Below are 24470 nucleotides of genomic sequence, written 5' to 3' on the forward strand. Positions count from 1 at the left end.
CTCCCTTATCCTACCTCATTTGCACACATTGTATATATACTTTTTTCCTATTGTATTATTGACTGTATGTTTGTTTATTCCATGTGTAACTCTGTGTTGTTGTTTGTGTCGCACTGCTTTGCTTTATCTTGGCCAGGTTGCAGTTGTTAATGAGAACTTTTTCTCAACTAACCTACCTGGTTAAATAAAGGTGAAATATATCAATTTTTTTAAAAAGCCACATTTTCTAAAACAATGTTGGAGGCAGCTTATGGTAGAGAAGTTAACATTCAATTATCTGACAACAGCTCTGGCGGACATTCCTGCAGTCAGCATGCCAATTGTACTCTCCCTCAACTTGAGACATCTGTGGCATTGTGTTGTGTGACAAAACTGCACATTTTAGAGTGGCCTTTTATTGTCCCCCGCACAAGGTGCACCTGTGTAATGATCATGTTGTTTAATCAGCTTCTTGATATGCTACACCTGTCAGGTGGATGGATTATCTTGGCAAAGTAGAAATGCTCACTAACAGGGATGTAAACAAATTTGTGACCCAAATTTGAGAGAAAAAAGCTTTTTGTGTGTGTGGAACATTTCTGGGATTTTATTTTAGCTCATGAAACATGGGACTAACACTTTACATGTTCTGTTTATTTTTGTTCAGTGTAGTTAGTACTGCTAGCTGTTGTGAACTGACCACTCCCTTTATCCCTCTCCTTTCCCCTCCTGTCTTCTCCAGGAGAGGTCTATGGTAAACCGTGTGTGTGTGTACTAGTGTGCGTAGTGTGTTTGTCTGCATTGTGTAGTGTGTTCTGTCTCTAACAGGGTTGTCAAACGCTAACATGATTACAGACTGCCTGGATTTGTCCAATAAGCATCTCCATGACTACCAGAGAGTCCTGTTGACTGTCAGATCAGTGAACAGTAGCAGTTTATGTGTGTTTAGCAGACAGACTCTATGCTAAGCACACTGTGCTAAAAGGTCTGGGAACCTCTGATCTAACATTAGAGTTGGATCGGGTTACTCCCAGTGATCCATGGGTAAACTAGGAGTGTCTCTTGTCTGGATGTGTCACATGACTGGAGAATTATGTTATGGTGTGACTCATATGGTGTGTGCTGTGTGTGTTGAATAACAGTGCTTATTTTTCTCTACTTTCAATGTACAATGTAGATAATGGGACTGTCTCACTCACACACACACACGCACACACAAACACCCTTCTCTTGTTTGCCCTCTTCTTGGCATAAATCTCATAGACTCCCCACCACAAAAATGAGCCTTAAAGCTAAGGTATTTTTGTTCAGTGTAGTTAGTACTTCTAGCTGTTGCGAACCGACCACTCCCTTGTCCTTTCCCCTCCTCACTGGAGGCTGCAGAGGGGAGAACGGCTCATAATAATTGCCGGAGCGAAACCATCAAAAACATGTGTTTGATGTATTTGATACTATTCTGCTCCAGCCATTACCATGAGCCCGTCTGTCAGTTCTCGCTGGAGGGGTGAAGTCAGGCGCAGGAGACAAATTATGCAAGAGAAGAGTGTTTATTCCTGAGTCCAAACAAAATGAACATGCACAGGACCAGAATAAGTTGTCCACCAAAAAAGGTCCAGAACGCAGTCTAGAAAGTACGCCTGTACACTAAAGACAAAGAAAATACAACGCAACCCAAAACCACGACAGGTAAAAAAAAAACCAATCCCGCACGAACCCAAACTGGTGGGGCGAGAATAAATAACCCACTAATGAACCTAAACTCAAAACAGGTGAAACACAAGACAGACAAAACCAAACTAAAAGTCCAGGGGGGGCGGAGGGACCTCCCCCACCTCAACGTCCTGCAGTGGACCAGCTACCACCGGCCTGAGGAGAGACACATGAAACGAGGGGTTAATACGGTAGTAAGGGGGGAGCTGTAACCTATAAAACACCTCATTTATTCTCCTCAGGACTTTAAATGGCCTCACAAACCGCAGACCCAGCTTCCGGCAGGCAGGCGGAGGGGCAGGTTTCGGGTCGAGAGCCAGAACCGGTCCCCCGGCGCGAACACGGGGGGCCTCACTGCGGTGGCGGTCAGCGCTCTCCTTCTGCCGTCCACCGGCCCGTTTAAGGGATTTCTGGACGGCTCTCCAGGTCTCCTTTGAGCGCTGCACCCATTCCTCCACCGCAGGAGCCTCGGTCTGGCTCTGATGCCATGGTACCAGGACCGGCTGGTAACCCAACACGCACTGAAACGGCGACAGGTTCGTGGCGGAGTGCATTTTGAGCCATCTCGGCCTATGGCACAAACCTCGCCCACTCTCCTGGCCGGTCCTGGCAATAGGACCGCAGAAACCTGCCCACATCCTGATTCACTCTCTCCACCTGCCCATTACTCTCGGGGTGAAAACCCAAGGTCAGGCTGATCGAGACCCCAAGACGCTCCTTAAACGCCCTCCAAACCCGGGACGTGAACTGGGGACCCCGATCAGAAACTATGTCCTCAGACACCCCGTAGTGCTGGAAGACGTGTGTAAACAGGGCCTCCGCGGTCTGGAGGGCCGTAGGAAGACCGGGCAAAGGGAGGAGACAGCAGGACTTAGAAAACCGATCCACAACGACCAAGATCGTGGTGTGCCCCTGTGACGGAGGGAGATCGGTGAGGAAGTCCACCGACAGGTGGGACCAAGGCCGCTGTGGAACGGGGAGGGGCTGGTGTCTAGGAGCCTCTAGGCAGGTGTCTAGGAGCCTTACACTGGGCGCACACCGAACAGGAGGAGACATAAACCCTCACGTCCCTTGCCAACGTGGGCCACCAGTACTTCCCTCTAAGACCCCGCACCGTCCGCTCAATACCCGGATAACCAGAGGAGGGTAGCGTGTGAGCCCACCTGATCAATCTATTGCGAACACCAAGCAGGACGTACCTCCGACCCGCAGGACACTGTGGTGGAATAGGTTTTAACCGTGACGCCCGCTCGATGTTCGCGTCCACCTCCCATACCACCGGTGCCACCAGACAAGAGGCCGGAAGTATGGAGGTGGGATCGATGGACCGCTCCTCGGTATCATAGAGACGAGACAGTGCGTCGGCCTTAGCGTTACGGGAACCTGGTCGATATGAGATGGTGAAACGGAATCTGGTGAAAAACATTGCCCACCTAGCCTGACGAGGATTCAGTCTCCTCGCCGCCCGGATGTACTCCAGATTACGGTGGTCAGTCAATATCTCCACACCTTCAGAGCTTTTACCAGTGCTAGCAACTCCCTATCCCCCACATCATAGTTTCGCTCCGCCGGACTGAGCTTCCTTGAAAGAAAGAGCCGGGGCGACGCTTCGGGGGCGTGCCCGAGCGCTGTGATAGCATGGCTCCAACACCAGCCTTGGACGCGTCCACCTCCACTATGAATGGCAAAGAGGGGTCCGGATGCGCCAGCACGGGAGCATCGGTAAACAGAGTCTTCAGACGACCAAAAGCTCTGTCCGCCGACCACCGAAAACGCACCGGCCCCCCCTTCAACTGTGAGGTAATGGGAGCAGCCACCTGCTCATAACCCCGGATAAACCTCCGGTAGTAATTGGCAAACCCTAAAAACCGCTGCACCTCCTTTACCGTGGTCGGAGTCGGCCAATTACGCACGGACGAAATGCGGTCACACTCCATCACCACCCCAGATGTGGAAATGCGATACCCCAGAAAAGAGACGGCTTGTTTGGAGAACACACATTTCTCGGCCTTGACGTACAGGTCATGCTCCAACAGTCTCCCAAGCATCTTGCGCACCAGAGACACATGCGCGGCACGTGTGGCGGAGTAGATCAGAATGTCATCAATGTACACCACACCCTGCCCGTGCAGGTCCCTGAGAATCTCGTCTACAAAGGATTGGAAAACGGCTAGAGCATTCTTCAACCCATACGGCATGACTAGGTACTCATAATGGCCAGATGTGGTACTAAACGCGGTCTTCCACTCATCTCCATCTCGGATACGCACCAAGTTATACACGCTCCTGAGATCCAGTTTTGTGAAGAAACGTGCTCTGTGAAATGACTCCACCACCGTGGCGATGAAAGATAGCGGGTAACTGAACCCCACTGTGATGGAATTTAGACCTCTATAGTCAATGCACAGACGCAGACCTCCCTCCTTCACAAAAAAGCAACTCGAGGAGACGGGTGACATGGATGGCCAAATGTATCCCTGACTCAGAGATTCAGTGACATATGTCTCCATAGCCACTGTCTCCTCCTGTGACAGGGGATACACATGACTCCTGGGAAGTGCAGCGTTAACCTGGAGGTTTATCACACAATCTCCTCGTCGATGAGGTGGTAATTGGGTCGCCCTCTTTTTACAGAAAGCGATAGCCAAATCGGCATATTCAGAGGGAATGCGCACAGTGGAGATTTGGTCCGGACTCTCCACCGTAGTCGCACCGATGGAAACTCCCACACACCTACCCGAGCACTCCTCTGAACCCCCCTTAAGAGCCCCCTGTCTCCACTAAATTTTGTGATTGTGATAAGCCAACCAGGGAATTCCCAGCACCACTGAAAACGCAGGAGAATCAATGAGGAAGAGACTAATCCGCTCCTCATGACTCCCCCGTGTTACCATGACCAGTGGAACCGTGGCCTCCCTGACCAGCCCTGACCCGAGTGGTCGACTATCTAGGGCGTGCACGGGGAAGGGTTGGTCCAACTGAACCAAAGGAATCCCTAACTTAATCGCGAATCCACGGTCCATAAAACTCCCCGCTGCGCCTGAATTGCCTAGCGCCTTATGCTGGGAATGAGGGGAAAACTCAGGAAAAGAAACCAACACATACATATGGCCGACAGGGAGCTCTGGGTGAGCCTGGTGCGGACCCACCTGAGGTGTCCGAGTAGTGCTCTGCCTGCCCTCTCGACTCCCAGACGAGCTCCTCCAGCGCCGGTCAGCAGTGTGTCCTCTCCGACCACAACTGGTGCAGGAGGAGACTCCTCCTCCAGTTGCCCTAGCTGCAGCACCCCCCCAACTCCATGGGCGTCGGAGCAGGAGAGCTGGGAGGTGGAACGAACAGGCCCCGATCAGGACGCCCACGAGCTGCCAGCAAGTTGTCCAATCTGATGGACATGTCGATCAATTGGTCCAGAGTGAGGTTGGTGTCCCGACAAGCTAGCTCCCTGCAGACGTCCTCTCTTAGGCTGCACCTATAATGGTCCATCAGGGCCCTGTCATTCCACCCTGCGCCAGCGGCCAGGGTCCGGAACTCCAGCGCGATATCCTGTGCGCTTCTCGTCTCCCGCCTCAGATGAAACATCCGTTCACCCGCCGCTCTGCCCTCCGGTGGATGGTCGAACACAGCCCGGAAGCGGCGGGTGAACTCAAGGTAATGGTCCCTCGCTAAATCTGGACCCTCCCAGACCGCGTTGGCCCACTCCAGGGCTTTACCTGAAAGGCAGGAGACGAGGACGTTAACGCTCTCCTCTCCCGAGGGAGTCGGGTGAACGATCACCAGGTAAAGCTCCAACTGGAGCAGGAACCCCTTACACCCGGCAGCCGTCCCATCGTACTTCCTCGGGAGCGCGAGCCGAATCCCGCTGGGGCTGGATGCCGTCGGAGATGGTGGTGGTGCAGGCTGGAGAGTGGCTGAAGACGGGGTAGGGAGACCGCTCCTCTCCCATCTCTCAATTCTCGCCAACACTTGATCCATGGCCGTCCCCAGACGGTGTAGCACGGCTGTATGCTGTAAGACACGCTCCTCCATGGATGGGAGGGGCGCGTCCGCTCCTGCTGACTCCATGTATCGGGTGCGGGATTCTGTCAGTTCTCCCTAGGAGAGGTGTGGGGATGAAGTCAGGCGCAGGAGACCAAATATGCAAGAGAAGAGCATTTTATTCCTGAGTCCAAACAAAATGAACAGGCACAGGACCAGAATAAGTAGTCCACCAAAAAAGGTCCGGAACGCAGTCCAGAAAGGACGTCTGTCCACTAAAGACAAAGAAAATACAACGCAACCCAAAACCACGACAGGTAAAACAAAACAATCCCGCACGAACCCAAACTGGTAGGGCGAGAATAAATAACCCACTAATGAACCTAAACTCAAAACAGGTGAAACACAAGACAGACAAAACCAAACGAAAAGGGATCAGTGGCAGCTAGTAGGCCGGCGACAACGACCGCCGAGCGCCGCCCGAATAGGGAGAGGAGCCACCTTCGGTAGAAGTTGTGACACCGTCCACCAACCTCCTGTGCTACCGATACCAGGGTTTCTTCTCGATCAGAAAGGGACTGTCCTGTTATTTATCTAATTACCTAACTGTTTATTTGTTACCCAATTAAATTAATAATGTAACTATTAACTCATTAGGATCTGGGGCAGCACGATAGCGGTTCTTTAACTTCTTATGGCTTGGGGGCAGTATTTCGACGTCTTGATGAGAAGCGTGCCCAAAGTAAACTGACTGTTACTCAGGCCCAGAAGCTAGGATATGCATATAATTGGTAGATTAGGATAGAAAACACTCTAAAGTTTCCAAAACTGTTAAAAAATAATGTCTTTGAGTATAACAGAACTGATATGGCAGGCCTGAGGAAAATCCATCCAGGAAGTTGGATTTTTTTGATGTGGGTATTTTCAATTGAATGCCTATAGAGTATCTAATGGGTTAGGACCCAGATTGTTGACATTAGTGGAAGCCATAGGAACTGCAGTCTTTAGACATTGTTTCAGGCTTGTTTTCTGAAAAATGAAGAAGAATGAGAACCTTTCTCTCAGTGGACTGAAGAATCATGCAGTGCTGGTTTTCGTGCGTAACCGAGTGCGCGCCCTTCGTTGTTTTTCCTTTCGATTGAATACGCTTGTCCGGTTGCTATATTATCGATTATTTAGACAATTGACAACCTGAGGATTAATTATAAACATCGTTTGACATGTTTCGACGAGCTCTACACAGCAAAAAGTCCAGTGTTGAATTAACTCCCACAGAGTTGATTTCAACACTTTTTGAGGGTTTATATAGGTCCACACTCTCCAGAGTTAAATTAACACTTTCAAAATAGTTAAATATTTAACACTCTGCCAGAGTTCCTTCTTTAACTCGCAAAACAGAGTTAAAGTAACACTGCTCCGAGTTAATTTTTATTAACTATTTGGGTAGTGATAATTCCACTCCCTAAAGTGTCAATTATCTACACTGAAAAAATGTTAAAATGAATTGTTAATTTGTTCAATATTATATAATTATATATACACTTATAATAATAGTAATAATAATAATGAATCACAATAAACATTTATTTGTGCCTTCTCCCTTGCAGTCAGTTGAATTAAAACATTGTGAATGAAGGTATAATGTACATACTTTCATCTGAAACATTGTATGAGCTTTGAATATCAAACGGTTTATGAAATTTAAGCTCAGACATTTTTAGTAGACATCTTTCCACACTTTGTAATACTCTGAATGCATGATGATGGTCATCAAAATTCTCTGTAAATAGCTTGTTTGTCAAAAAAAAATATGATCTTCAACCAAAAGTACATCACTTATTTGACAAAAGACTGGCATGTCTTCTTCCATTGCACTGCAAATAACTAGTCCAGCTTTATATTCTACACCATCAACTTTAACCCAACTAGTTGAGAAAACATCTTTTGACAAGATCATTTCAAGCATTTCATTGTTGACGACATTCTCATCTCTGAAGAGAAAAGATTTAATTGGCCCATACTCATTTTGTTTGAGGGTGAGGGTTTCCCAGTGATAAGCAATGGCCATCTGATGCTTTTTAGCAAGCGATTTGGTTATGTTTTTGAAATTTTTTAAAACAATCTTTAAACAGCTTGTGTTTGGCCTCAAACCTCATACACCACGTATATAATAAGGGGCCAATTTTCCTTATAGAAGATGGGTAATGGATCATAAAATGATGCTTAGGTATCAAGTTTCTATGTGGATACAAGTGCTTAAATAGTTTGTGGTGGTCAACAATCAAATGCTTTAAATATATTGTCATACCTAGAGTGAGAGAAGGTGAAAAAACTATGTTCATTATTTGAAGTAACAACAGTAACAAATTCCAGTTTTTGTTTCCTGCAGGAATAATGTCAAACAGTGGGATGTTTTTCACAAGACAATGTCTGAATAGAATTCAAACCAATGCCATTGCCAAAACTCTCCAAAATAATCTTTGTAGGAAGATTTTTTCATTCTAAAAATCCATAATCAAAACAATAAATCCTGGAAAGCAAGTCCTGTTCTGACACAGTGTTGCGTGAGATATCCAAAAAGCAATTTGATCTCATACTGAACCACACCCTCAAGAAGATCATGCATGATATCAAATGAATAGTTGGAAATACTTCAATGAATTAAACGGTTTGCCTTAAATGGGATGAGACGCTTATCCATTGTGATGTAGAAGCTCTCAATCTTGCTCTTCTGACGCCTAACAGCGAGGAGGTACGGCTGCCGATCCTGCTGGTTGCGGAGATGCTCCTCCAAACTGCAGCATGACTAGGGTTGAGATCAGAAAAATGAAAATTAGACAAGAATAATGTGCAGCCAGAGAAAACTACATTATAGAAGTGATTATTCAAACAGCTTTCATTGGCTAGTGCAAGATGGGAATGAAGACTTAATTACAATTCCATCCACTTTTTAACAACCCTCATTTACATATGTGGCTAAGAAGGTGACGTGACAAATTATTATAATCACGTTAATAATATAATTACCTTATGAAAGACAAGTCTCAACTGCATCACATGCACTAATTTTTGGAGACTTCAGTCCCCCTGGAGGTGGTGGAAGGAGATGTAACAGCAACAACAGGGAAGCCATTTCTTGGTCGTAGGCTGAGGACAAAGAGTCACAAGAATTAACTGAAAACTCTTCAAATGTAATACTTTTAAAGTTTGAATGAGAACAGGGAGGCATTATGAGAACGTTTTAAACAGTCATCCATCTATTAGTCACATTTATCCCAAAAATCAGATCAACGTTCAGAGATACACAGAATAAACAAATGAAATATTATTGCAGTTATAATTTAACTGCAATTATAGCAAATTTATTAAAATAAAAAAAAAACTCACTTGTTGGCTCATCAAGATCACTTCCTGGGGGACTTTCTGCTGACTGCACCAAGCGACGCAACTCTGGTGTTGAGGTGAGCCGCTTAGCCTCTTTTATGACATTTGGCTTGAAGAACAAATCCCATTTCTGAAGAAGCCTGGAGGATGTGTCGCCATCAAATAGGAGAGTGAAGTCTTGGTCCACCTTTAAGAAAGAAGATATTCATCTACTACTTCTTCAGGAAATACTTTCAAATTTCAAGCCATTCTAAACATCTCATCCCAAACTTACCAATCCTTTTGTATCCAGGAATCTTGGGAAGCTGGAGAGGATATCAACACTTCTGCCTGGGTCATTAACGAGCTTCTGACGGTGCTGAAAGGTCTCTCTCATCTTCTGGAAAAATCAGGGAATTGTCTGTGGTATGGTTGAGCAAAGACATGGCCTCTTGGCAAGCATCACCATCAAGCTGCCTTTCAACATTAACAGTCCTTTGGAAATTTGGGCCCCCTGGAGAAAAGTCAATTGGGCTATTTGGTAGCAGTGCAGATCCTCGACGAATCTTCCTCTGGACTGTTTTCAGACGCCAGAAATGTATCCTGTGCTGCTTGCAGCATCATAGAAGTGTTCCTGAAATGGAAAAAAAGAAAATAAATGCGTTGTCATACCAGGCTCATGAGAAATCTCACGGAATTCAAATATCAATGTCATCCACACAGTTTTGTGTCACAACATGACATGAAAGAGTTAACAATAATAATGCCTATTACATAGCCCTTCTTGGAGTATGGATCCTTGAGGGAAGGGAACAACATCACTATCCCACGCGCACAATCTTCTCTGATTGCTTTAGTGGGGCGGTGCCTGAGAGGAGATATTAAATTAGTACATTTATGCAATGGCCATGCAGTTATCTGGTACAAATAAAAACAATGTGAAACAAACATACCCATGATTGTCAATCATGTAAGCCACCAGGATGTTAACCATTTTTCTTCTTGCAGCATCTGTTAGGGTTTCTGTTGTTTGGTACTCCTGTAGTACTTCTTCACCCCCAGACTTGCCTCTTAGCACAGCTTCAATCAACTAATACAAAACAAAAACATTACAATACAAAACATGGTGATAAATAGCTTTTCTAGAGACTCAGAGTGAAAAAATGTGAAAGCATTAAGAAACCTGTTCAGCAGACACAGCATCATGTGTATCCTCAATTCTTTGTCTCATCTAGGACAGTGGTTCTTAACCTTGTTGGAGGTACTGATCCCCACCAGTTTCATATGCGCATTCACCGAACCCTTCTTAATTGGGAAAAATGGCTCTCTTCACCTTGAATTCAGCGAGCGTTGTGTTCTTGTATTGTCCATCTCCATGCAGCTTAAGGAAGTGTTCTCTTAGTTTTGCTGGTGCTAGACTAGAATTGCTCAACTTGGCATTGCAAATCATGCAGTTAGGACGCTGACTCTCATCACGTTCTGTTATACATGTGAATCCATATTGTACATATTCGTCCGACCACTTTCTTTTTTTGCTCGACATAGTTAGTATGAAGGGATTAAAATATTAAGAAAGAAATCACACGACGTACCATCACGACAGTCACAATTCGACTACTGAGCGAGCCAAATTCCCTGCAGCACAGATAGGCCAAGCGATGTTGCGTGATCACCTGCAGCCAATGATGGCCAAGCGGGGCGTGTCATCACGAATCATATGAGTCGGGTGTGTGTCTTGACCTCCGCCGAACCCCTGAGACTGACTCACCGAACCCCTGGGGTTCGATCGAACCCAGGTTAAGAACCACTGATCTAGGATTATAGTTGATGCACTTGAGCTGAAGCTTGAGTCAGACGTCTCAGAAGCAGAAGACAAGGAGAAATCAGAGAATTCTAAAGGAATAGAAAAAATGCAAATAATTATATTATGTAAGGTGTAAAGTTCTTTATTATACCTGCCTTGATATCTCACCCTGATCTGAGAATAGTGTCAGCACCACATTGCCTTGTCCAACGAGGTCGCTGAATATTTCTGCATCAACTTCTGTCCCTGTTGCATCCTTGTATATAACTTTTGCATCAGGTGGCAGGCAAAATCTCTCGATGACTGGAAAAGATAGTAAGGTCAAACTGAATGTGCCTTTGAAGTCAGCACTGTTTCTTGCCTCACAGCCAATAACTCTTCACGTTGAATACACACTGTATAACCCTTAAATAGACCTAGAGCATTTTCCCTCACATAACCCATTCCCTCTTAAGTCCAAATTGATGATTGGCTTTTTTTCGTGACTGTTTTGGTGTATATTAATACTTTACACTCTATGAAGCACACATTACAGAACTGAAAATGATTAGCAATTTAACCCCATTTACCGTATAAAAGAGTCTGATAAAGGCATGTAAAGAAAATCAGAATCGACAACATTAAGGAGCTTGCACAACGAGTTTTTAAAGCCATGCTAACCGTTTTCATGGAATTGCATAAAGTCAAACCGTCCTTCATCCTCATCCAGCTTCACATATTTCTGCTGTTGGCTGTACTTCACCTGGACCAGCATTTTGACTGAGACATGCAAGGAAGTTTGACAAAGTAAATAAACAATTAAAGGAAGAACGGTAAAGATTAAAGCTAAGTCGACAGTGTTACAGCATTTTTGGTGACCCATCAGATTCTGTGACCTGCACTGTTGGAAAAAGTACTAATTTTCAGAAAATCGCACTGTGACTGAGATATTAAAATGCTGCTTATGCATTGACTCATCAGTATTTAATGAAGCACTTAAATGTTTAATAAATGTTTAATATCAGTCACAGCCCGATTTTCTGCTAATTTTGTACTTTAGCTTTAACTTAGTAATTTCAGTACAATTAACTGGTGAAGGGGGGGAAAAGACGTTAGCTCCTGCCTCAAACAAGATTTTATACAGTAAAAAAACATAACGCTTTGTTTTTCCTTTCAATAAATCATCATTGATAAAGTTGGAGACGGTTTAAGTAACAAACTGTTAGCTAGCTTACCATACACTTCTAGCTAGCTAATCACCAGGACAAATTTGCTGCTCAGACCTGGCAACAAACACGGTTTTGTTAGGCATATATTCTCTGTAGATGTTTCATTGTTCATACTGAAATTCTCAGCATCAATTTATAATTGTTTCAGTAAGTTTGAGTTAATTGCACTTACCGTGTAGTACTGCATGGGAGGGAGAAAATGGCGCCGACTTGTCTCCTCTGTCTCCAACCGACGAAGTGAAATGCATGGGCGGAGCTTAATTACATCTCTGCGGAGTTGGGTTAACACTGACCGGATCAACTCTGTCAAATAACTCCAACACTGAACACCATTTAAATCAGAATGTGTTAAAATTACACTCTGGGAGTGAAAATCAACTCGGAAATGTTTAACCCTGAAATTTCAACACTCCAATTTTTGCTGTGTACCGGTACTATTAAGATGTATTTGTCTGCCTGTTTTGACCGCCTTTTGAGCCAGTGGATTACTGAACAAAACGCGCCAACAAAACCAAGTTTTTGGGATATAAAGAGGGACTTTATCGAACAAAACAACCACTTATTGTGTAGCTGGGACTCTACTGACTGCAACCATATAAATATCTTCAAAGGTAAGTGATTAATTTTATTGCTATTTCTGACTTTTGTAATTCCTTTACTTGGTTGTAAAATGTTTGTATGCTTTTGTAAGTGGGGCGCTGTCCTCAGATAATCGCATGATATGCTTTCGCCGTAAAGCCTTTTTGAAATCTGACAAAGTGGCTGGATTAACAAGAAGTTAATCTTTAAGCCGATTTATAACACTTGTATTTTTTATGAATGTTTATTATGACTATTTCTGTATTTTGAATTTGGCGCTCTGCAATTTCACCGGATGTTGTCGAGGTGGGTCGCTAGCGGAACGCCTGCGCCAGAAAGGTTAGAGTTACCATCTCCCGAATTAAACTCTAAAGTTCTTTACCTATCACGTCTATAAACAGTCAACTTATTAATCATAACCTCGTATCATATCATCATTCTGAACAGTCTTAACCTCCTTCCATCTGCAAAAACCCAAGCCTTACTTATGATTCAGTACTACACAAATTGGTTTAATATTTTTTTTTACTAGCTAACTAAATGGTAACACAAGATAAACATACACACTTAATATGTTAAAAACAGGTCCCTAGTGGAATGACCCATCATGGCTGCTTGTTACAAAAGAGATGGAGGGCAGAGAGGGACAGAGACATAATACTTTGGCACATTTAAAAACTACTCTCACTTACAGTAATCATAAACTTTGCACACCAACCGCCACCCTCATTGAGTAAGAAATCATGAATGTATTCACGTGAAATGTCTTGGTTCGCCGGATCTCTCTCGGTGGACAGGGCCGCCTTGTAAAGGGGGTTGGGCCTTCTCGCGGCACGCTTGTAAGGCTCTGATTGTCCAAAATGGTTCTGACAAGTCTCATACTGTTGTCCTTCTTTGTAGTTGTCCGATATATGGCGACTTGTTGTGTAGTCCTGAACAGAACTACAGAGTTTATTTTCCTTCCATTCCCTCCTGTGAGCTGCTACTTTGAAGATGGGTTAGCCAGCCGGGTCGATGGAGAGTAGCGTAATACTATGGTTTTAGCAGAGTAGTAGGATGGTCCTACTTAAATTCTCTTTTGAAGGCACTTTCCTTAGGACAGCTAATCAGCCATACCAGTGATTGTCCGAGAGGTGAGCTTATCGTCTCTACCTCGTGTTGAGGTTCAAAGTTCAAACCACTTTAAACGTGTAATTGCAGCTTCACGCTTTTCTGGTCTGGTATGTTAATTCTTAACCCATAATTTTATACAGTTTGTACGAAAGGGTGGTTCCGTCAGGCTGACACGCTCTCTGACCTCACTCAGGGGCATGACTTGTCACTGTGCAAAGTTTATGTAAAACAATTATCTCTTATGGCTCCTAAAATCACCCCCCCCTTAACAAAAATACCTTCATATTACATGGACAACGCATAGGATGGACACTTCACACATATAATGGGTATTCTTTCCAAGTTACAGTTTTTCCTTTATAACATTTTTAATGACATCCCAAAATAACTAACAAAATGATATTAGTGTTCTATAGATGGCCTCTGACCATTCCCCACGTTCTATGTTAGAAATATTATTCCAGTAATGCTTTTGTAGTAGTGCTTTTTGCTTTTGAACGTGTTAGTTTCGGTGGGAAGAAGTATCTTGAAACAAAGGACATTCCTTTGGTGAATATTGGAGAGGGAGATCTGAATCTTCTCAACTTGAATCTTCTCAACAGGACGTGAGTAGCCTTCCCTGTAGCTCAGTTGGTAGAGCATGGTGTTTGCAACACCAGGGTTGTGGGTTCGTTTCCCACGGGGGGCCAGCACAGAAAAAAAATGTATGAAATGTATGCATTCACTACTGTAAGTCGCTCTGGATAAGAGCGTCTGCTAAATGACTAAAATGTAAAAAAAAATGTGATGTTAATCCCCACCATTCCCCCCCCACTCTGCGGGTGAGAGCGGGCCTGGTTGAAGTTATTCGTTGCAAACCTGACCTATTTGGATCCTCACAGGACAGTCATGACAGGACTTAGGTGGTGGGTGTGGCAGGGGGCGTGGCAATGGGCTCACCGACCCCCATCTTGGTGGTGTAGATACATTTTTAAGACAATTTCCTATAATTCTACACATTTCTCCATGGAGCTGAGAGAAAATGTTGCGGTTTTAAAGCTAATTTCCTGCAATTCTATGCATTTTCTATGACTAATGCAGTGTTCTTCTGTTCAAACAATAACGAAGTCAATACTGCTAAATTCATTATTTTGGGATTTTTTAATTCTCCCTGATTGTCAAGCTTTTATTTAGGTGATTGTTAGTTGTATCTTATTTTAAAATATAAAGTTATAGGTGCATTATAATTTATAACTTTTTCTGGTTTTAGTTGTTCAATTTTACGCTAAAAGTGTTTTTCCATCCTGAAAATGTATGTCATTATTTTTGTATTTTTTTACACTGTTTGGACATGTTTGTGTGTAATTGTGTGTTCCAGGAGGATGGTTGTGCCATATGAGAATCAGTGTTTCGCTGCCCTGCGTATGGAGTGTGTGTGTGTGCGTAACTGTGTATAACTGTGTGTTCCAGCAGGGTGATGGTGGTGCCATATGAAAGCCAGGGCTATTCCTCCCTGCGTAGGGAGTGCCAGCAGCGTCGAGTCCTGTTTGAAGACTCTGTGTTTCCGGCTACGGACCAGTCTCTGTTCTACAAGACCAACCGCATAGGAACCATCACCTGGAAGAGACCTAAGGTACTACACACTGAGGGGAGGGGTGGGTGTGTTTGTCCGGGGGAAATAGGAGAGTTAACTTTTCAACTTCATATGCATCATCTCCAGCACCAAAACCAGTGTCTACATATGTGAAAACAGTTCGTTTCTATGATCTGTGGTTAAAAATGCATGAAAGGTCCCCCAAAAATGATCTGCGACATCACAGGGTAGGATTAAAAGTTTAAAAAAGTGTGATTTTCAAAACTTGCAATGAGTTTCTAGCCAGAGGGAGGGTATTTTCTTGCTCACCACGTCACCGCGAATCTGGAAATCACTGTTTTTAAGAGTCCATGTTATCGCAGCAACGGACTCAACCGCACGAATACCCGACCAACCCGTCTTCAGTCAGCTGTTTGTTATTTTATTTTTACGGTTATGGCGGTTATTTTATTTTCATGACGGTCTTCATCCAGAACCGTTGGTTACACGGTAATTGTGCCAGCCCTAGAGTTAAGGTGTTTGAATAAGCATCCGACTGAGGTATGTCATTTCACAGCTGTTCAGAGAAAGAGATGTGGGTGGTGAGAGAAGGTGAAAGAGTATGGGGCAGGGAATAATTTAAGTGATAATGTCCGAGAAGCTGGTGTTTGGAGGATATATTGGCATGGGTGTTGTTAGGCCTGTGCCAAACACCGGCTTCGAGGGCGTTATTACTTTTATACAATGGGTTACCAACCATATTAAAAACAATTATTGACATATTTTCATTAAACGTTTATTTTGATTAATTTATTCATACTATTTCATCCTTCCACAAGGTATAGTCCCAACACAAATCTAGAGTTGCTAGAGACGCGATCCAGTCGTTCTGTATTTATCATTCGTTCTAAATGTTCTATTGCCATACTGGCTACCAACGTTCTTATCCCTTGCTTGTTATCTAGCCAACTACGGCTAACTTACACGTCAAAGTGCAGTCAGAATAACAGCAAAGTAGCTGCATTTGCATTTGTTTAAGCTGTTTTCTAGTGACATTCATTTGGATACATCCATAACAATAAGCTAATGAGGCGCAATTTCGCCTGGCATAGAAAATGTGCTCACTTATCAGGACACTGTTGTTCAGAGGAGCTAGTCAACAACACAGCTATAGTAACACAATCACTGCAAACTGGAAAGACTGCCAACTAGATGCACTTAATTTTGTTTGACCTTTTTTCTATTGACATTTTTGTTGTTGTATATATTCATAAAAATGATACCAGCTGAATCATGATTTAATCTGGCTGAGAAACGCTGCCTGTCTGTCTAGTTCTGACACGTTCATTACTATGGAACGACAGGAGGTCGAATTTGAATATTGAAACAATTTTGCAAATGTCGGAGAGACAGACAGCAAGGTTTATACAAATCTCCACTCTTGAAAACTAAATGTTAGTCTAAAAGAAATGCGAGATAATGTCTAGATGCTTTTTATAGTGGAGATCAAGTTTCTAAGTTGCTGGGCTGATGAGACAGTGGATTGTGCAGTCAGATGGAACAGAGTAAATGGGCATTTTAACGTCAGAGTTAGGCAAGAAGAAACAAATTAGTTGGAGGGCATTAGAGGTAGTGAGAGAGAGCAGGGTAGAGAGAGGTATGGGGAGAAATAGAGAGCGATATGTAGAGAGAGAGGTATGGGGAGAAATGGAGAAATAGAGAGCGATATGTAGAGAGAGAGAGGTATGGGGAGAAATGGAGAGCGATATGTAGAGAGAGAGAGAGAGAGAGAGAGGTATAGGTAGAAATTGAGAAAGAGAGATATGTAGTGAGAGAGGTATAGGTAGAAATTGAGAAGTGTAGAGAGAGCATTTGAGGTGTAGATTAGACAGTCCGTCCAGGGGGAGAGTCATCATGACAGTCAGGTAAAACAAACAGCAACACTCTGGTGACTACCTACCTACCGTCTCTGACTGTCTCTGTTCTGATTCACAGCTGTGAGTGTGTGTGTCTAGGTATGTTCAGTTATGAATCTGTTAATTACAGTACATGCCGCTCCCATGATATAACTTGTACTTTTTTATACTCTGCAATTATTCTACAGCTATGGTTACAGTATGATTGTCCAGGTATGAGGGTGTAACGACAGGACTGGCTGGACCAGTAAATAGACCACTGGTGTACTGGTTGGAACAGTGAATTAAGCACTGGTGTAAAGGTGTTACTCATAGATAATATATCTATGGTATTCCTGTTTTTCTCCAGTCTTGCTCGTCTTCATCTTCCTCTCTGTCTCTCTCTCCCCCAGCTGATCAAGCCCAAGGCAAAATGTTACTTCTCACCCAGTGAAATTCCTTAGGAGGACCTCCTGGTACAGAGAAAGAGCGGCTAGTGGTGTGTGGTTAGAGCAGTGAACCATGGACCAGGTTGAGAAAATATCCACCCTACAGTGTGTTAGACTTACTGATCTTCTTTGGGAGTGTACCAGAGGTTTGTATTTCACAAGACCTCTGATCCCCCTGTTAACCTCTAGTTACAGTAGTGTCTAGTACAGTAGAGTCCCAAAGACTAGCTTAGTGTGGTCAGACCTGCTTCTCCTCTTCCTCTGCCTCATCCTCTCCTGTTCCTGCTCTGGGGCCTACAGCACCACCAGAGCCTAGTACTGTCCTACCGCACCCTGTCCAGAGAGCCTACTTTCTGCTGGGGCTGAGGGATGGAGTAGGAAGGGCTGGAGAAGGGAGTTAATGATCTGTGGTTCTACAGGTCCCAAATGGCACATGTATTCCCTGCACAGTGCACTACTTTTGACGAGAGTGCTTTGGGCCCTGGTCATAAGTAGTGCACAATAGGGAATGGGGTGCAAGTTGGGACGCATCCAGACAGTTGGGAAACCCTCCCTCTGCCATTAGTGGTCAGCTCAGAGAGAGCAGCACAGCCACAAAACAGTCTGAGTGCAATTAATTAACATGAGATCACAAGGATGGATGGAGGGAGGAGAGGAAGAGAGACCTTTATCACTAATGGGTTTCTTGGCTTTTACTTATAAGCATCTCAGAAACAATACTGGATATCGTCTTCATCTTCCTCTCTGTCTCGCTCTCCCACCCTCCTCTGTGTGTTAACCCCATGTTATCTTCTCCCCCTCTATAGGAGCTGTGTGATAACCCCAAGTTGTTTGTGAATGGTATCAGTGCTCATGACCTCCTCCAGGGCCAGCTGGGGAACTGTTGGTTCGTAGCTGCATGCTCCTCCCTGGCATCCAGAGAAACTCTGTGGCAAAAGGTAAGACTCCCTGGCCGTGTGCATGTTGTGCGTGTGTTTGCCTTGGGTGTGTGACGTGCAGTAGGAGGATGTGATTAGAGACCTGATCGAGAAGGATTTACAATTTTCCTCCACCACAAACACAAACCGGAATCACTTGGAGTTTATTATTGTTTCCGACTCCTATTTGGAGGAGTGGCGTGTGTGTGTGTGTGTATTTGTGTGAGTGTGTGTTGGTGTGGCCCTTGTGAGATGGCAGTGTATATTTTTTCCACTGAGTTCATAGGGAATCATTAGCATTAGTCCCACTGCTCTTAACTTTTTGTGTTCAACTTTCCACCACTTCAGACTGGCTCTGCCTAGCTCCTTACCCCTAACCCCTAGCAACTAGTGTGAGGACGTCACTGTGTTGCTAACAGGTTCACATCCTCTATTGTCCCTGTCCGTACAATGGCTCAAAATAGTAGTCCTTTGCTTTACAAGCACACGACTGCCTTGCTTGACGATTACTGCACCACCGAAAAGGTACCAATTGGGCAGCGCCGTTGGTGATATTTCAAGCTGTGGAGTGATCTTACTGGCGTGATCTAACTCCATACCCCTATCTCACTGAATTATCACATTACAGAGAGGGCTCTGATCTTTCATCTGAAACAACTGAGAAGGTTTATTATGTTTCTCAATTTCCTGAACAACAGAGGGTCTGTCACTGAGGAAACAGCTGCTGTTGGTTTGGAGAGCTAATTTCACCCCAGAGACAGAGCTGGCAGGAGAGCTAAATAGACCGGGTCGATGAAGAGTTCTAAGCTTTTTCTGTTCATTTCCGGATGATTCTACACGTTGAATCGCCACTGTTAGTCGACACCCAGAACGTGATCAACCACACACAATCGACGTTCATTATGGTGTGTCTTCCTCTTAACACAGGCTCTGTAAAGAAAGCTCTGTTCCTCGACCTGGGACTGTTGACCAACTGAGTGTCCGGTACAAGACTGTGTTAGTCCGCTGAGCTAAAGCCTCAGGCAAGGTCACTTGTCTTCACTAAATTACCTCTGTTACACTTGCACCATATTGACTGATATTATTAGCGCCCAGGGAATATCTTGTTGTTATGAGTAGTAGTGTGTGTGTGTGTGTGTGTGTGTGTGTGTGTGTGTGTGTGTGTGTGTGTGGACATAATTACTAGAGGTTGACCGATTTTTATTATTTTTCGACGCCGATACCGATTATTGGAGGACCCCAAAAAACCGATACCGATGAATCGGCCGATTTTAAATAAATAACAAATATTTTTCTTTCTTTCTTTGTAATAATGACAATTACAACAATACTGAATGAACACTTATTTTAACTTAATACATAAATACTATCAATTTAGCCTCAAATAAATAATGAAACATGTTCAATTTGGTTGAAATAATGCAAAAACAAAGTGTTGGAGAAGAAAGTAAAAGTGCAATATGTGCCATGTAAAAAAGCTAATGTTTAAGTTCCTTGCTCAGAACATGAGAACATATGAAAGCTGGTGGTTCCTTTTAACATGAGTCTTCAATATTCCCAGGTAAGAAGTTTTAGGTTGTAGTTATTATAGGACTATTTCTCTCTATACGATTTGTATTTCATATACCTTTGACTATTGGATGTTCTTATAGGCACTTTAGTATAGCTTCCGTCCCTCTCCTCGCTCCTTCCTGGGCTCGAACCAGGAACACATCGACAACAGCCACCCTCGAAGCAGCGTTACCCATGTAGAGCAAGGGGAACAACCACTCCCAAGTCTCAGAGCGAGTGACGTTTGAAACACTATTAGCGCGCACCCGCTAACTAGCTAGCCATTTCACATGGGTTACACCAGCCTAATCTCGGGGGTTGATAGGCTTGAAGTCATAAACAGCGCAATGCTTGAAGAATTGCGAAGAGCTGCTGGCAAAATGCACGAAGGTGCTGTTTGAATGAATGCTTATGAGCCTGCTGCTGCCTACCATCGCTCTATCAAATATCAAATCATAGACTTAATTATAACATAATAAACACACAGAAATACGAGCCTTTGGTCATTAATATGGTTGAATCCGGAAACTATCATTTCGAAAACGAAACGTTTATTATTTCAGTGAAATACGGAACCGTTCCGTATTTTATCTAATGGGTGGCATCCCTAAGTCTAAATATTCCTGTTACATTGCACAACCTTCAATGTTATGTCATAATTATGTACAATTCTTGCAAATTAATTACGGCCTTTGTTAAGAATAAATGGACTTCACACAGTTCGCAATGAACCAGGCGGCCCAAACTGCTGTATATACCCTGACTGCTTGCACGGAACGCAAGAGAAGTGACACAAATTCATGTTAGCAGGCAATATTAACTAAATATGCAGGTTTAAAAATATATACTTGTGTATTGATTTTAAAGAAAGGCATTAATGTTTATGGTTAGGTACATTGGTGCAACGACAGTGCTTTTTTCGCTTATGCGCTCGTTAAATCATCACCCGTTTGTCGAAGTAGGCTGTAATTCGATGAGAAATTAACAGGCACCGCATCGATTATATGCAACGCAGGACACGTTAGATAAACTAGTAATATCATCAACCATGTGTAGTTAACTAGTGATTATGTTAAGATTGATAGTTTTTTATAAGATAAGTTTAATGCTAGCTAGCAACTTACCTTGGCTTCTTGCTGCCCTTGCGTAACAGGTAGTCAGCCTGCCATGCAGGCTCCTCGTGGAGTGCAATGTAAGGCAGGTGGTTAGAGCGTTGGACTAGTAACCGGAAGGTTGCAAAAACGAATCCCCGAATCCCCCCTGAACAAGGCAGTTAACCCCCGTTCCTAGGCCGTCATTGAAAATAAGAATGTGTTCTTAATCTGACTTGCCTAGTTAAATAAAGGTGTAAAAAAAAAAACACACCAAAAAAAAAACAGCAAATCGGTGGCCAAAAATACCGATTACCGATTGTTATGAAAACTTGAAATCGGCCCTAATTAATCGGCCATTCCGATTAATCGGTCGACCTCTAATAATTACCTGTTGTTTAGTTCCGGTGTTTAACGACATGCTATATCAAGAGTCTGCAACGATGTGTTCTAGAAGCAGCTCGTTAACACAGACACAGTAGAATTAATTGGACCAGACAGTACCTTTCTACTGTCCCCTCTACCCCAACCACACACACACACACACACCCTGTTATTAATCCAGTGGGAGGGGGCTGTTATATCTGCTCAGGATAACTCTCATTAACACACTTTCTTTCTCTCTCGTTCTCTCTATCGAAAGTGTTACATTTCCCTTCTGGCATGTAGTCTACCACTTGTCCATTTTGTGTGTGTGTGTGTGTGTGTGTGTGTGTGAGAGAGAGAGTGTATTGATTGCCCTATGAATGAACAGCAACCAAAGCTACTGTAGCCTGGGGCTAAGCCATCTCTATCCTGTCCCCTGCCCTGACCATTAACACAAACACAGCAGGACAGAGTACCTACATCTCTTTATTGGACAGCAGTAGAGGACTTGGCCAGTTTACAGTATATTGTTGTGATAGTTCATGCAAAGTGAATACGGTAACTAGTATATCAGTGCAGTGTAATAGAGTAATACAGTGTAGATTAGAGTCATAGTACAGCAGGTAGTTGGAGTTACATTGCAGCATTGGTTCTGTAATATTTCCTATTAAGAAGGATCAGAAAGACTTATTCATTCATATCATTCAGGTTTTCAATATAAATGTACAGGTAACTGCCAAAATAAAGGAAACACTTGAGTAAATGAGGGATACAAAGTATATTGAAAGCAGCTGCTTCCACATAGGTATGGTTCCTGAGTTAATTAAGCAATTAACATCCCATCATACTTAAATATATAAATTCTGGAGCGGCTGAGACAGCGTTTTCCACTACCATCAACAAAACACCAAATTATGGAATTTCTTCTGGAAGAATGGTGCCGCAAACCTCCAATAGAGTTCCAGACACTAGTAGAATCTATGTCAAGGTGCATTGAAGCTGTTCTGGCTCGTGGTGGCCCAACGCCCTATTAAGACACTTTATGTTGGTGTTTCCTTTATTTTGGCAGTTACCCATATCTATAGGATTCTAACCTCCTAAGTTAGTGATTCTGCAGCCTACTGTTACTACTGTGTAACTACTGTACCTTCAGAAGATGGTTTCTAGCAGGTTGTTGACTAACATGCATAGATAGATAGATGTTCAGGAAGGAAGTGCGCACACACTCAGATGAGAAATGGGACTCGGTGGGTTTGTGTGGGCAGGGGGCGAAGAGAGACAGAGAGAGGTGTGTAGACTGGTCCAACCTAGAATGGCTGTAATAGAAGGCATTCCCTTAGAATGGAGAGAGGGAGACTAGAGGAGTAGAGGGAAGAGGAAGCAGTTAAAGGGATACCTTGGGATTTTGGCAATGAGGCCTTTTATCTACTTCCCCAGAGTCAGATGAACTCGTGGATACCATTTGTATGTCTATGTCCAGTATGAAGGAAGTTAGATGTAGTTTCACATAGTTTTGCGAGCCAATGCTAACTAGTGTTAGCGCAATGACTGGAAGTCTATGGGTATCTGCTAGCATGCATTAGGGCAATGACTTCCAGTCTTCTAGCATTAGCATTGGCTCGCAAAACTACCTCGATCTACCTTCACACTGGACACAGAGAAGCACATACTTCTGTGTCCAGAGGGCCTCATTTCCAAAATCCTAAAGTATCCCTTTAAGGTTTATAGGTCAGGCCTGATTAAACTCCACGGAGATGCTGACCTTGTCAGCCTCCGCCCCCTCCTTAAAGGCAAACAGGAAGTACATGACCTTGCGGACCTTGGCCAGCTCCGCGATTCGCTCCCCGAACTCCTGGATGTCCGCCTCCAGACACTTGAGGGGCGTGTCCTCCGGGTCGCCAGCGTTCCGCCAGAATGTTCCGACGGGTTCTAGAAGCTGCCGGGTCATCAGGTGTGTGAGGTCAGGGGTCCAGAGCTGGGAGATCCCCGTGACAGTCACTCTGCCATTGCCAATCAGAGACACCGACCAGTGGACGAACGTCAGCTCCTGATTAGCGAAGTCCAGACGGTAGACAGCCTCGTGGGGGAGGAGCAACCGCTCCCCCTCCTGTCGCTTCTGACCGCTCCGCTGCAGGGACTGGACACGTAGCCGCATCACCTAGCAACAATAATAACTATATTAATAATAAAACTAAAATAGAACTTGCCTTTTGGCCACTCCACCGCTCCACTGCAGAGACTGGACACCCAGACGAATCACATTATAGAATGATAATACTTTTATAATAGTATAACTATAATATGCTGGACACTCAGATGCAGGTACAAGTCAACTCCTGGAAACTGTCCATGCATTTGTCGGTCTGAATTTATATAGGCTACTTTGTTCCAGATGAACACATATTTAAGACAGGACCAAACTACCTCACATGGCAGAAGCCGATTTTGAATTTTGTATGTCTACTAGAAAATTATTTTAGGCAAAGTGACTTACAGTAAATGCATTACTCAGTATATCTGACCCATGCAAGAATCAAACTCATAACCAACTGAACCATCGATTGTGCTATTTCAACCACATATCAACCACCTCAACCTCATCTCAATCACGTGAACAGTTTTACCTCAGTGAGAGAGGTGTCCTCTGCAAAGCGTAGCTCCAGGGCTGAGCCAGACGAGGGAGCCGCAGACAGGTCTGTGTACATCTGAGAGCTCATCTTTCTGTGCTGGGGAGCGAGGCCTGCCTGTCTGTCTGGATGGATATCTGTGTCTGTCTGTGCCTGCAGATAGTTTCGCTGTGTTCCTCTCCCACTCTGTCTCTGTCTCTTATGCCATCTCTTTCCCCTCCCTTTCCCAGAGGGTAGTATGGTTGGGTTGGTTCTCTGGTTGGAACTATTGATTGTGTGGCATGTACAGTG

General features: G+C 44.0%; 2 protein-coding genes and 1 long non-coding RNA gene across 5 annotated transcripts in view; 1 reads left to right on the forward strand and 2 right to left on the reverse strand.

The window, feature by feature from the left end:
- LOC115206243 (calpain-5) overlaps positions 1 to 24470 on the forward strand; it is a 40036-nt gene that overhangs the window by 3623 nt on the left and 11943 nt on the right. The window contains exons 2-3 of the mRNA XM_029772973.1: positions 15181 to 15343; positions 18434 to 18565. Of these exons, the coding sequence (XP_029628833.1) occupies positions 15188 to 15343; positions 18434 to 18565 (288 nt within the window). The 5' untranslated portion in view covers positions 15181 to 15187. The remainder of the gene's footprint in view (positions 1 to 15180; positions 15344 to 18433; positions 18566 to 24470) is intronic.
- LOC115206245 (uncharacterized) lies at positions 7242 to 10274 on the reverse strand. 3 transcript variants are annotated; one of them, XR_003880766.1, is made up of 7 exons: positions 10211 to 10274; positions 9981 to 10117; positions 9802 to 9895; positions 9323 to 9661; positions 9052 to 9235; positions 8692 to 8811; positions 7242 to 8470 (listed from the first exon to the last, which is right to left on the reverse strand). It is a non-coding gene; the product is annotated as an uncharacterized LOC115206245 (long non-coding RNA). The 3 variants fall into 3 exon arrangements; XR_003880765.1 differs by having other exon boundaries at positions 9981 to 10264; XR_003880767.1 differs by lacking the exon at positions 9802 to 9895 and having other exon boundaries at positions 9981 to 10263.
- ompa (olfactory marker protein a) lies at positions 22019 to 24454 on the reverse strand. Its single transcript, XM_029772974.1, has 2 exons — positions 24177 to 24454; positions 22019 to 23710 (listed from the first exon to the last, which is right to left on the reverse strand). The coding sequence occupies exons 1-2, from the start codon at positions 24267 to 24269 to the stop codon at positions 23282 to 23284; spliced, it is 522 nt and encodes a 173-aa protein (XP_029628834.1). The 5' UTR covers positions 24270 to 24454; the 3' UTR covers positions 22019 to 23281.

Source organism: Salmo trutta, chromosome 13, assembly GCF_901001165.1.
Source record: "Salmo trutta chromosome 13, fSalTru1.1, whole genome shotgun sequence".
Lineage (NCBI taxonomy): Eukaryota > Metazoa > Chordata > Actinopteri > Salmoniformes > Salmonidae > Salmo > Salmo trutta.